We start from the raw sequence: 13,513 nt of genomic DNA, 5'->3' as shown, positions 1-13,513 counted from the left end.
GATTTCGTGTTACAGTGGAGTCTTCTAAAGAGGGACAGACAACTTCTATCTTCACTTCTTTCTCTAGGGACAATCCCAAGCATGGCCAAGGTCCTGTTTGCACCTTTGGTTGGTGCAGAGATGAAGGAAAACTTAGGTATCCACTCTAATTTCTTTATTGTCAGAATAAGTGATAGTAATCATAGTTGTCACCCATGTTTCTCACATCTGTCATGTTCCATCACTCATAACCAGCTGCTTTTCTTTTGCTTATGCCATTGAATTCGCTATGGAGAGCCCTTTCCCCTTCTCTATTCTTTTCCAGCCATTGTCTATTGTCTATGCATGCAGTAAGTATTGTATGTGTTTTTAAAGTGGCAGCCTTCTAGACCGGGGATGTAGCCTGGCAGCAGAGCACTAGACTACCATCGTCAAGGCTCTTAGTTTTACCTCCAATGTCAGCTACCTAGGGAGTTCTTTGACTCTGTCACTTCCCTATCCCCACTCCTATCCCTACTGTCTCTCAAGATGACACCGTTGGATCATCCATTTTCCATTACTCTTTAACGCTTTCCCCTTGAATTTGGGCTGGTCCTATTACTTGTTCCTTACACACTGCATGTTACAGAAAAGACTGGTCCTTCAAATGTTATTGAGAAGAACCAGGACCTCCTAAAATGTTAGTTCTGGCTGCTTTAGAAGTCTGTTGTGAGAGCTCCATGATGTGTGGAAGCCCAAGCTTAACATGTAGAAAGAAAGGCCCATTCTCCTGCTATCTTAGTTATTACAGCAGAGGAGCCAGATATGGCATCTAGCCCAATCAAGCTTTCAGAAGACATCAGCCCCAGCTGCCATCTGACAGAGAGAGAGAGAGAGAGAGAGAGAGAGAGAGAGAGAGAGAGAGAGAGAGAGAGAGAGAGTCAGCAAGGCCTGGCAACCTACAGAATCAGAAGAATCAGTACATGACCACTTAAGCTACTATAGTGTGCTATAATAGCAGATGTGTCTACTCCCAGCACTCACGAAGCTGAGGCATGAGACCTGTAAGTGTGATGCTAGCCTGAGCCACAGAGAGAATCTATCTAATACACACACACACACACACACACACACACACACACACACACACACCTGCCAGAACATCATTATATTTTGTTTTACCATGTTTTCTTATACAGTAATGGATACTTCAGAACACCCATCATTGCAGGAAGCCATTCTCCACATCTGTCTGTTAATTTCCTTTGAGTGTAACTCTTCTTCTTTTCATATGAAAACTTGGTTACTAATGGCCATGAAGAGTTAAGATCCCTAGAGAGTTTTAGAAACACGCACATTAGAGAAACACCCATCTTGTCAGTGCTAGTTCATGTGCTGGATGTTACACCCTTGCTGAATGCTCACAGTTCATTAGTCCAAGAGACACTTTAGTGGCAACGCACCTAGGGGAGATTTCCCTGAAGTTAGGGCAGTAAGAAGAAGAGCTGGGAATTGTTGGGAGGACACCTGGTCTCTTTCTCTTGCTCAGCACCGGATCTCCCCAAAGAGTTTTCCTAAGATCTGATCAAGGTGTTTCTCTTCCCACAATGATTTCCAGTTTCTCAAGGTATTGAAGTATCCTGAAAAAAAAAATCCCCCCTAAACCACACACACACACACCCAATTCAATGAGACAACGATTATATTTTTCAAAAGGAATATTTACTAGGAAACTAAAGGGCAATCAAACAAAACACAAGAGAACAGAGGCAGAGTTGCAAATGAGCTGAGGGAATTCAAATTGATAGCCAGCTTCTGACCACAGCTGAACTGGCTAGGTAAAGCTATCCACACACAATGCCATCTGTTCACCATGTGGGCAGTTTTCTTTGCCTGAATGCCCCTGCAAAGCTATCTCTGAGCCAGTAATTTATTCACTTATATCCCAGGGCTGCTAGCTCAAGGCAAGGAGATCCTGAGCTGGGAACAACAGGCTACCTCAGGATCTCCAAGCCATTGCCAAGGACATGTTGAAGCTTAATGAGATGGCTGCTTGATAATCTTTTGCCGGAGCCATTCTGGTTTCTTTGGGACCATTCTCCTAGGCACATCTGCCTGGATCTAGTGACAATATTTCTGTTCACTATCCTGTTGGCACTCGCCCTTCATGCTTTGGTTCTAAACACTGGTATGACAGAGGATGTCTGAATGGGAAGGGATTGGGTAGAGAGAACCATGGGGAAAGAAAGGTGTGTTTTATCAGACATAGGCAGAACTGGGGTTCCCTTTGAACCCCTTGCAAATGGAAATTGGAAAGAGATGGGAATTGATCAGGCAGGCTGGGAAATAGACTAAGCTTGAGTGAATTAACATTGCCTTACACAACCAAAGGCCTCTACCCTTTCAAGACCTGACAAGATCAAGATCTGACACTGGCAGTAGGACTTCTTGTACTAGGTGTGTATGGCAACCAGAACTTTCCAACCTGTCATGATGCTCCATCTATCCAGTGCAACCTACATGGAAATTTGAGTGGAAATGAAGAGAAGGCTTTTTCTAGAATAGTTAACTGCAACCCAACTCTGGATTCTGCTACAGAGACTGTATGAAAGGTAAATGCAATCACGGAGTAGTGATGCAGGTGTGTGGAGAAGGTGCTTTGCACCTATAATGAGAGAGGACCTCTAGGAAACAGCTCCTGGTCCATCCAGGGTATGCTGAGGCCTTTGGTTTCATTTTGTGGAGGGAGAAGCAAGGAGAATGAGGTGCAGAACTGGCAGTAGACTAGTCGAGAAGAATGCTGGGTAATGGATGAACTACCCTGGGGAGAGCCCTTGGCCTTCATTCTTGTAGGAATTTCCATTCCCCAAGTCTGTAAAAGTGATATGTGTCTGAAATGGGAAAGAGACTCTGTCTGTGGCTGCTCAAGTCTATACTATGGGCTATTACATATGGAAGTACCCAGAAGGCAGTTATATCAAGAAAAACCAAAAGCTATGTCTTTTCTTACTGGATCCCCTGTCATCTCTCAGTGATCTTTTGTCATAACACACACTCCTGTGCCCAGGAAAGAATATTCCAGAATGCATATGCCATTGAGAGGAATGATTCTCTAATAAGGAGGACACATTTCATTCTAGTAATACCACCACTGGAAACGAAGTGGCTGCTGGCTACCTGGAATTCTAGAATCCCGGAATCTCTGATGAATGTGAATGAGTGATGAATAGCCATGGCTAAGTGGGACTCTGCCATGTGCATGGGAGGGTACTGTGAGTTGGCTATGAACTAACCTGCCTTGCATGAGACTTCCTCCAGGCTTGCCTGACTTAATATTCTTTTGGGCCATTCCTTAGAAAATTGGAGCACTTTTTGGGCTAGAATTATTCTCTGAAGACAGTCATTAGCTCACAGGTAGTAGAGTTTAGATTGAAATCTGCTGCCTATTTAGCACCTGGATATATTTTAAAAAATATTCTGTCCTTCCAGGGCATTCAATCAAATAACTTCTTGTTAGACTGACCACTACCAGGACCAGTATCATGCCCATACAACCAAAGGCCTTCCATTAGCCACTAAGAGTCTTGGCACTCAGGACTTTCACTACACCACTTGCTTTCTTCCAGAGTCCAATTTGTTTTTTTGACAGTGAGGGATGAGCTTCCCTAGGGCACATCAGCTTGGACCACCTGAAGAAGGACCATTCAACTTCACCAAATCCAATTTGGAAAGCAGGCCAGTTATTGCTGTGGTTACAGCTGAGTATGACATCACTGGAGTCATCTGGGTGTCGCTAGGTGGGAACGTTACTTAAGATCTTTGTTACATAGTTGTCTGACTGTGTCCTTGGCACAAGCAGTCTTCTTATCCATAGTCATCGTTTCTGTAGGAAGAAGAAGCAGAGTGATTGGTTTTCACTTGTACATCTCTAATGTGTACCAAACAAATACCAGGCACTGTGACAGATGTTGGTAACACAAAGACTGTATGTGAGGTATTCATCCAGATTTCAAAGGATGCATAAAAGGATAAGAGAATCATAGAGGTATGCATCTAAAGAAGTCTTTGAGATGATTAAGGGGATTCTGAAGTACAGGTACCACCTAGACTGAAGGTGAATTTGGGCGATTTTGCCAGAAGAGAGAGCCTCGTGCAGAGGCAGGAAAAGGACCTGGAGCTACTGAAGGGTTATCAGAATTGAGGTGAAGGGAATGCATTGTGAAGAATACAGCAGTAGCAGGTATGAACTGGCTGGAAAAAAGGGGTTTGAGTGATGAAATATCATAATACTCAATCCTTGTTTTCCAGCTGTGCAAGGTACACATGTATGTATGTGTATGTGTATGTTTTGCTGGGGATAGAGCCCAGGTTCTTGTGTTTGTTGGACAAGTGTTCTATCATTAAGATATATCCTCAGCCCTGAACAGTAAACTTTCTTAGTAGAACCTGAGACTTAAAAAAGCAGGTTCTCTTGTGTTGCTCACTCAACCCAGTATTCTACTGAAATTCAATTCATGGTGTCACCTTTTAATACAGATCAAGGGTATGAATACAGCAGACACACAGCAAGAAGAAGAGAAACCAAAGTGACTTCTGAGGACATAGCAACAAAACTTTATGCACAGCTTGAGAGAACAACAAATGTTCTCAAATTGGAATGTACAGACTACATTTCAGAAATCAAAGGTCTGCAATAAAGCTACAACGTAAGTAATTAAAGCCATGTGTTGAAAACAGAAAGCCACATCTAGCTTTGAAGTATGTACATGCTTGTATTCACACACATCCCTCAGGAAAGCTGTATTCATTTCTGAAGGTAGCAGGGAAGGGCAAATAGATATTTGTCATTTGAACAAATCTTAACAGATTGCCTTGCATGCATAAACAAGCCAGAACAGAGATGTTCAGACCCAGGAGTCAACTCTCTACTGGTCTGGTTATGCCCTGTCTAGAGTATGTTCAGAAGGCTAGACTTTTTTCCCAGCCCTCCCCCCACTTCCCCTCTCCCCCAAAACTATACTCCCTCTTCTCCTCTCAGAAAAGAGCAGGCCTCCAAGGGACATCAAACAAATACAGTATAATATGCTACAGTAAGACCAGGCACATACCATCACATCAAGGCTGGATGAGGCAACCCAGTAGAGGGAAAAGAGTCGCACACACAGGCAAAAGTGCCAGTGACTCCCCATCCCCACTGCCAGGAATCCCACAAGAACACCAAGCCACTCAGCCATAATATATATGTAGAGGACCTAGATTAGACACCTACAGGCTCCCTGATCTCTGCAAGCCCCCATGAGTCTCGGTTAATTGATTCTGTGGGTCATGTTCTTGTTCCTCTGGTTCCTTCGATCCTTCCTCCCCCTCCTCTGCAGAACTACCTGAACTCTGCCTGATGTTTGGCTGTGGGGCTCTGCTTCTGTTCCCATCAGTTGCTGGATGAAGTCTCTCTGGCCTCTGATGACAGTTTTGCTAGGCTCTGACCCAGAACACTCTTCAGGCAGGATAAAGTGTAGGTCCAAGATTTTGTGGCTGGGTTGGTGTCCCAATCCCTCCACTTGAGGCCTTGCCTGGTTACAGAAGATGGCCTGTTCAAGCTTGGCATCCCCCATTGCTAGGAGTATTTTCTAGGGATACTCTCATAGATTCCACAAGGCCTAGACTTTTAAAACTATTTCCGATATCCAGGGAATCAACTGGCAGAGGCCTCTGCCAATGACCCAAGTAATAGCATAGCTCCAACTGGACACTGGAACTGCAGTGTCCTCATCTGGTGCCTTTGTGTGTGTGTAATACTGGTCTCTGGCATAGCCTTGGAGTATGCTATGGAGTGGTCAACTAGTTTCTCTTCTGTTTCATCTGGTGCCTTTCTTTGTGTGTGTAATACTGGTCTCTGGCATAGCCTTGGGGAATGCTATGGAGTAGTTAGGTAGTTTCTCTTCTGTTTCAGATGAAACCCTCCTGCTCAGTGAGTCTTCTGGGACCAGCCCTGTCAGGGTCTAATGTCCCTTGTTTTTCTTCCCTTGGATACTGTCACTAGGTTCCAAAACACTTGTGGCCAGGGACCAAGCCCACAGGCTGACAGGAGAAAGGAATTTTGATATAACTGAAGGAATTTCTGGCCATCTTTATCATTAGTTTTAGAAGAGAAAACTTTTAGAAACGTACCCATTCTAGGGAAAGTCAGATGTCTAGGTTACGTCTGAAAAAATGTAGTTTGGTTATCTCAGGAGAATCCTGAGTTTGACATGGATGGCTTATGCTACCACACAATCCCCTTTTGTCTCTCATTGAGATGGGTGGGGAGGAAGACTGGCTGGAGAGATGGATCAACGGTTAAGAGCACTGACTGCTCTTCCAGAGGACCTGGGTTCGATTCCCAGCACCCACATGGCGACTCACAACTGTCTGTAACTCCAGTTCCAGGGTACCTAACACCCTCACATAGACATATTTGTAGGTAAAACACCAATGCACATAAAATAAAAATAAAGAAATAAATTACTTTAAGAAAGAAAGAAAAGATTGATATACAAACAAAGCAAAGTAAACATATTACAATATCTTTCTAACTTTTATCATCTAATGAGTTTCTTCTCATCCAATCTTTTTATGAAACGATCTTAGGGGAGAGTTTTCTCTAGCTCAGAATAGCGCTGACCCAGTGGGATGCAGTAGGGATGGGAGAGTGGAGATAGAAATGGTGGGTTAAGCACTGTGTACCCAATCTTGCCCTCACTGGTTCCAGGGCTACCACACTGAGCATAGCATCTCTCTCCTTGTTAGCAGACCCAATGGCCTTCCAGGATGTGTCATAGGTTCGGAAGGCTTCAGGAAATTCAGCAGTATGACAGGAAGTGGTGGTTACAATCCAATCTGACCAGAAAGGTTTCTAAGTGAATTCAATTGTCCTGAGACATAAGGACTTGATTGGAATTAAATTGAATTGAAATCAAAGATGAGAACTGTCTCAATGAAAACTGTAATGTGCAATGGCACTTCAATCACAAAAATGACAGCTGATGTGAGACAGGGCATTGGAACTGACCCCAAATTAAGAACATAGAAAGATTGAGTGGAGTATTCGATTATATCTTCCTGTGAATTTGAAAATGGGTTCTGATTACAGGAAGTTTCCAAGGGTTTTGAACTAAGAAGTCTGTCAAAAATGGAAGTGATTCTTATTGTCTGATCTTGTATGTACTTAATATTGTTACTCTTGTATTTTAAATTTTTAATCTAAAAAGTGCAAAATCCTCAGCATTTTGTTGGTTACTGTTTAATACAGCTTTACAAATATTTATATAAAATAAAAACACTATGTACACTTCTAGAAAACACCTAGAATCAGGTGAGCACCTCCTTCCTCAAAGATTGCATTCTTTTTTTTTTTTTTTTAACTCTTGTTTTTCCATTGTAAAGCTAGCATGTTAAAAATAAGACAGTGGGTGTTAACTTGTGGGTGGGGAGGTCAAGCCCTAAAATAGGACCTACTGCTATTATGCTATCTAGGTAGACACAGTATCAATGTGACTTCTAAGTACTTTTTTGATACCCTAGCAGCGCATCTCTCGGCCCTCCTCAGATGAGCTTCTTCTTCTTTTTTTGGTTTTTTGAGACAGGGTTTCTCTGTGTAGCTTTGCACCTTTCCTGGAACTCACTCTGTAGCCCAGGCTGGCCTCGAACTCACAGAGATCCTCTTGCCTCTGCCTCTCCACTGCTGGGATTAAAGGCGCGAGCCACCACCACCCGGCTAGATGAGCTTCTTTCATGCAGTTGACTTTGGTTTATTCAGAGGCTACAATGAGTCAAAGTGCAGAGAATAAGTGACCTTGGGGCTCAGTTCTAAATGTGATCTCTACATCACCCCCCCACTCCCCATCACTAGGGAACACGGTGGGAAAGAGCTAGAAAGAGTGCCCATTAGAGGCTGGGGAGGAGTGCTGTGAAGCAGTGTCTCCTGGACATGGCATGGCTGATGAACTTGTGACCTCACTGCAGCTGGACTACCTGTATCAGACCTCATACCTGGTAACCCTTTGTCATGGAAGGAGGAGGGCTGATGAGGCCTGGCTCCTCCATGAGGGACTAATGAGTTACTGGTGGCCAAGGGAAGAGGAGTTACTTCCTTCAGTGGTGTAGCCAGTGATAAGCTCCCCTGATTAAGTAAATAACCTCCTGTCCATGCCCAGGCAACCTAATTAAACTTTGTGGATCACACACACCAAACATTGAAGAAAGCAGGAGGGGGGTGTGCTGGGAAGAAGAGTTTTACGAGGTGGAGAGGGGATGGGATGTGATAATAGGGGGTAAAAAAAAAGTCTATAATTCATTATATAAGCGAATGAAACTATAAAGGAATAAAAACTAAAACAAACAGCTAAAGAAATCAAAGAAGTAAATTAATATGAATAGAATGGCATTTCCCATCAGGAGCTTAGGGCAACACCTTAGAAAATGGAAATGTCTCTATGGGTAAAGATGTTAAATACCCAGGCTCCATCTTAACAACTTTGTATACCCTATCTCATTTAATCCTTTCTCCAAACCTTTATGTCAGATGGACAATGACAAAGGTAGGAAGCAGCAGGGCCAGACTCTGCCACCATACCCTCGAGGACCTAAAAGCATGCTTTGGAGGACCATACTAGGCTTTGCATGTCACTACAGAACCACTCTTTAAAGAAGGGTCTTAGGGGGCTGGAGGGATGGCTCAGCAGTTAAGAGTGTGTAGAGCTCTTGTAGAGGGTCAGTTTGCTTCACAGCATCCAAGTCAGATGGTTCACAATAAGTCCAGGGGAATCCAATGTCCTCTTCTGGTTCCCATGGGCACCTTCTCTCACATGCACATAATAAAAAAATAAATAAATCTTTAAAAGAGTCTCATTCTGAAAAAGAATTGGAATAGTTCAGATGTCACAAGAAAATGAATCAAGTCCATTGTCAAGTTGGCTGTGAGGTGAAAAGTGGCGTGTGTGTGTGTGTGTGTGTGTGTGTGTGTGTGTGTGTGTGTGTGATGTATATATGTTACTCCTAGAGAAGAATACACAGAGGCAAGGCTCCAGTAACAATGCCATTTAGAAGGTAAATATCATATTTTTTCAAATGAGGTAGCACAATAGATAATTACCTAAAGGTAAAAATGACTACTTATTAAGATCAAGTGGAAGATACTTAGAGAGTGTTGCTCTAAATTTCTATCATTATGTTTACTCATCAACAAATTCAACAAACATTTATTGAGAACCAGAACACAAAGATGACTCATGCCTATTTACCTCTTAAAGAGCTCAAAGCAACAATGAGACAGCAAGGATAACCAGTAACTCTCAGCAGAAAGCTCTGACTGTGTGCTCCGCATGAGTGTAGGACACATGACACTGTCTATCCAAATCACAGAATCAGAAGGGAAAATATTAGGATAAAAATTGTGTCAGGATGGAAGTTCAAAGATATACGTGATGCACTGGATTATGAGATTAAAATCAAAAGTCTGAATTGTCTTCTAGTAGAGGGACATGGCTTGTTAATGCCTAGCACTGGTAAAATTCCCCCAGGAGGTAACTCATGCCCCATCCTGTTTCTATGCAGTTCTATTCTTATTAACTGGAAAATTAACTTTGCAATAACAGACAGGTACAAAGCATAAAATTTATGAATGGTGAAGTAATTAAGATTTTATACAAATGTATTTACTCAGAGCAATGCCTTTTTTGTGATACTAATTCTGTCTTAGGTTTTACTTTAAACTTATTTATTGAGCTTTTTTGAGACATGGTCTCATGAAGACCAGGCCAGCTAACAACTTGACACATAACTGAGGCAACCCTTCATTCCTGATCTTGCTGCCTCCACCTCTCAAGTACTAGAAGTACAGGCCCATACTTGAACCATTATGCACAGCTTATTTGTTGTGTAAGCCTAACAATCCATTGTACTAGAAAATCACTAAATTCATTATTTTAAAGGATATATCTAGGATAAATTTTTTTTCCCCGCTTTTTTGGGGGGTGTGTCTATGTAGCTCAGGCTAGCTTCAAACTCTTGGCAATCATTCTGCCTTAGCCTGTGGAGTCCTGGGTATGTATCATCATGCCTGGCTTTAACTAGCCAAGTCTGTAGAAAAAGTCAAAATGCTCAGGAAAGCATCTTCTAAACTAATTTCAAGATGCTGATACTAATTCAACCTACAGGTTTGAGGTCTTATGTTTTAAGCATCATAAGAGTTAGGTGTTTGAAAACCACTTTGTTTAATATATACTATGTTTACTGTTTGAGGCATGTGATGGAATTACATTTTAATTCAGCAATTACAGTTCAAGGGGCTTCAGCCTATCAACTGCTTAAACAGTACCTGAATATTTAGGAGAATTTTACTTGTTAGATTTGTAAAATACTGTTTCTTCATATAAAAATGCTTAGGAGAATTTAGTTAAGCATGAAATTGATTTTTAGAAGTTTATGGATATTAATCTGTTCAATTAAGGAGCTGAGAATTCTAAAAAGTAAAGTGAATATTTTATTGTAAAGACAAAAACAATTATCTCACTGGTTCACACTATATAGCTTTTGCTAAGGACTGCTATGGGACTTTCACAAGTAATTTACTCACCAGCATCATACTGAGGCATGTGTTGCTAGTTTCCCTATTTTATAAGCAAGCTCACCACACCTGTAATCATCCTTATTTTATTTTTATAAATTCCCTGAAATACCACATAATATGTTCCTTTGTAATGTTTATTTTCTATTTCTCCCATAAGAACATAAGTTCCATTAGGGTAAGGATTTCTGTGTATTCCTACCCTCAAATGTGTCATCAGCACCCACTGTAAGTGTTCAGTCGACATTTGATGAACAAATACTTGAAGTCAGCATTTCTATCCTCAAAGTGATTGTTTCAAAGGAAGTCTGGCTGATCCTTGCTTGAACAGAATGTCACAACACAACCAACAATGCTATGCAAACAGGAGTCTTGAATGATCAGGAAGATAAGCTGACAGCAAGGTAGACAGCTGTGATCCCAAGCATCAGGACTTCTCAATGTTCTAGAGGAAGTACCTGCCCCACTCCAGTCTGCCTTTTAAACTATGATAAGCTGAGGAGGACCATCTGAGGCATTATGCTTGAGGCTGTAAAAATCACATCTGAGATGACAAATAGAACCTTGACTGCTGTTGTCTTTAATGTGTTGTCTGAGGCTTGGAGAAATAAGTGTCACAGAGAAAGCAGGGCTCAGTGAGTGCCAGAGAAAAGAGAATGTCAGTTTGTACAGCACTGCTCACTCATTTTTATGTATTATGAGAACCACGATACTTGCAGATTTGAAAGTTGGCATGCAGAGTCTGTAAGAAATCAGCAATCATTTTACATATCATAAGATGGGAGAGATTGGTATTTCACCCAACAGGAATGTACTCAGTGCTGGCTTGGCCAGGCACTTTAAGAGTACAGATTACACAATGATAAATAGCATGCTCCAGCTCAAGCAGCAACTGGAAAACAGAAAAGTAAAGCAGGAATGAGGACGTGGGGTAAATAAAAAGCAGTAAGTGGACTAAGAGCAATTCGGCATGGCCCCAGTGAAAAGTGTAAGGGAGAAAGACAAGGGTCACAGAGGAGCTCAACAGAAAAGAACTCTGACCTTCAGCTTGCTCAGGACAGAGGACAGTTACTAGAGGATTTTAAGCAGTGTGGGCAGGAGAGGGATCTGGGATCAACCAAGAGCTTTGGGTAGTTCTGTGGGGATGTTTCCTGGAAGGACCCCTTCTCAGAGTGGACAGTGCCTTCTGCTGGCTGCCCAGTGATAAAGAAGTCTGAGGAGATTGCAGGGCTAGTTTTGTCTGCTCACCTTCTCTCCCTGCTGGTGGGTGCATGAACTCAACTGCTGCTGCTCTCCTCTAACATGGGAATATAGCTTCCTTGGTCTTCCAAGATGGATTGAAGACCAACAGCTCTCCAGAAACCCTCCAGGGCTTCTTCAGTTCCAGATTGAGACTTTTGAAGTATCCAGCCTCATGGACAGAGTAGCTACCACATTCTCAACCTCTTTAGCATTCAGACAGCCATTGCTGGACTACCTGTCCTGTGCTGTGTAAACTAATCTAATAAATCCTCTTTGTAATCTATATTCATTCATTGGTTCTGTTCCTCTAGAGAACACTGACTAATGCAGTTTGTGCTGTGCTAAAGGAAAAAGTACATTTCGTCCAGTTGTCCTATTTTTAGCCATTTTAAGACAGATCACTGAGTTTAGATGTACCAGTCTAACCCACCCCTCATCACATCAAGTTCTTACCTCATCATTCCTTTATTTTCATAACTGGGGCTGGGCCCGATAGCTGCTTGGGTGGTGCAGGGTTTTTATACAGAAGTATAAAGATCCAAGAGAATACAAGAGCCCCACCATAGAGGTCCTAGACATTGTAAACTCCTAGACTAAAATAGCCTTCTCATCTTTAATCTGCATGAAGCAATGAATCCACTTCACTCTTCAAAGCAGTTTGAACAAAGGTTTCTGTTTCCAGAAGCCCAAATTATTGCTTGTCTCAGGGTATGAGAACTGTCCCATTCAAAGGCCCCTGGACTATCTAAGGACAGAGGTCTTAAGTGTGGGGTCCACTGGCTAGACTGTGCAGAATTCCCACTATGCTATGGGCCAAGTCTGTATGAAAGGATTCTGGGTAAGGCAGGTATCAGGGTTTGAATGTCTTCTCCAAATCCCATGGGGATGTTAGCCTTAAAAAGTCATAGTTAATGCAATATGAGAAGTGAGATCTTTGGGGTATGATTGGTCCTGCAGGTTCTTGTCTCATGAATGAAGTTTTCCATCATGGATTAACAGGTTAGTAGAGTAGTGGGCTATTGTGGAGGCTGTACTGTAAGAATAAATTCCCTCTTGGTCACCTGCACAGTCTTGCTAATATGATATCCTGTATAGCTTCAGTCTCTGTTATGAAGTTTCCACAAACCAGCAAGCAGGCCTCTGTAGATGCAGTCCCTTGACCTTTGAGATAGGCCCTTCCTGAGTACGTACAACCTAGTGGGAGAGAGCCTGTGAGCAGAGTCTGAAGGAAGCTCTTCATATGGGTAGAATTATAAGGTCACAGAATTGGAGTGAAAGGCTTTCAGTCCTGGGGGCAGACAGTACACAGAACTCCTGGCAATCTCTCTGCTGGTTAGGCCTATTATGACAATCTTTTCTGATACCATGAAGGCAAGGTGGTGCCAAACAATAGTATTAAGGGACAGATTTCCTAGATGCCAATGCTTCACATCATTGCACATTTGATTTGTTCTTCATTTGATGTTAAAGTCTCTTAAAAGGTTGTTTAAATTGTGTGCATGTTTTAATTCTGCACTGCTGTCAGCTCTTTTCTATTTAGTGACCATTCACTGTGCATTCACAGTTTAAAATGAAGAACTGAGTGTGTGTGTGTTTTCTGTCTTTGTGGACAGTGAGAATTTTGCCCAGGAGCCGTGTCAGATGCAAAGACTTGTTACTGTTCATCATACATCCATGTTTACATGTAAGGGACATAATCAGGAGCGGCTG

At 42.3% G+C, this 13,513-nt stretch overlaps 1 protein-coding gene and 1 long non-coding RNA gene across 6 annotated transcripts in view; one reads left to right on the top strand and one right to left on the bottom strand.

Annotated features, from left to right (window-relative positions):
• LOC118584411 overlaps positions 1-13,513 on the top strand; it is a 52,183-nt gene that overhangs the window by 3,296 nt on the left and 35,374 nt on the right. For all 5 annotated transcript variants that reach the window (XR_004945034.1, XR_004945033.1, XR_004945031.1 and 2 more), the window contains exon 2: positions 4,495-4,664. This is a non-coding gene — a long non-coding RNA (uncharacterized LOC118584411). The remainder of the gene's footprint in view (positions 1-4,494; positions 4,665-13,513) is intronic.
• Positions 1,659-13,513, bottom strand: part of LOC118584393 (synaptotagmin-9) — a 176,364-nt gene continuing 164,509 nt past the window's right edge. Inside the window, exon 7 of the mRNA XM_036188606.1 lies at positions 1,659-3,841. Within this exon, the coding sequence (XP_036044499.1) occupies positions 3,833-3,841 (9 nt within the window). The 3' untranslated portion in view covers positions 1,659-3,832. The remainder of the gene's footprint in view (positions 3,842-13,513) is intronic.

Source organism: Onychomys torridus, chromosome 1 (assembly GCF_903995425.1).
Source record: "Onychomys torridus chromosome 1, mOncTor1.1, whole genome shotgun sequence".
In the NCBI taxonomy this organism is placed as follows: Eukaryota; Metazoa; Chordata; class Mammalia; order Rodentia; family Cricetidae; genus Onychomys; species Onychomys torridus.
The sequence above is the reverse complement of the archived record's forward strand: the minus strand, read 5'-3'. Positions and strand labels throughout refer to the sequence as shown.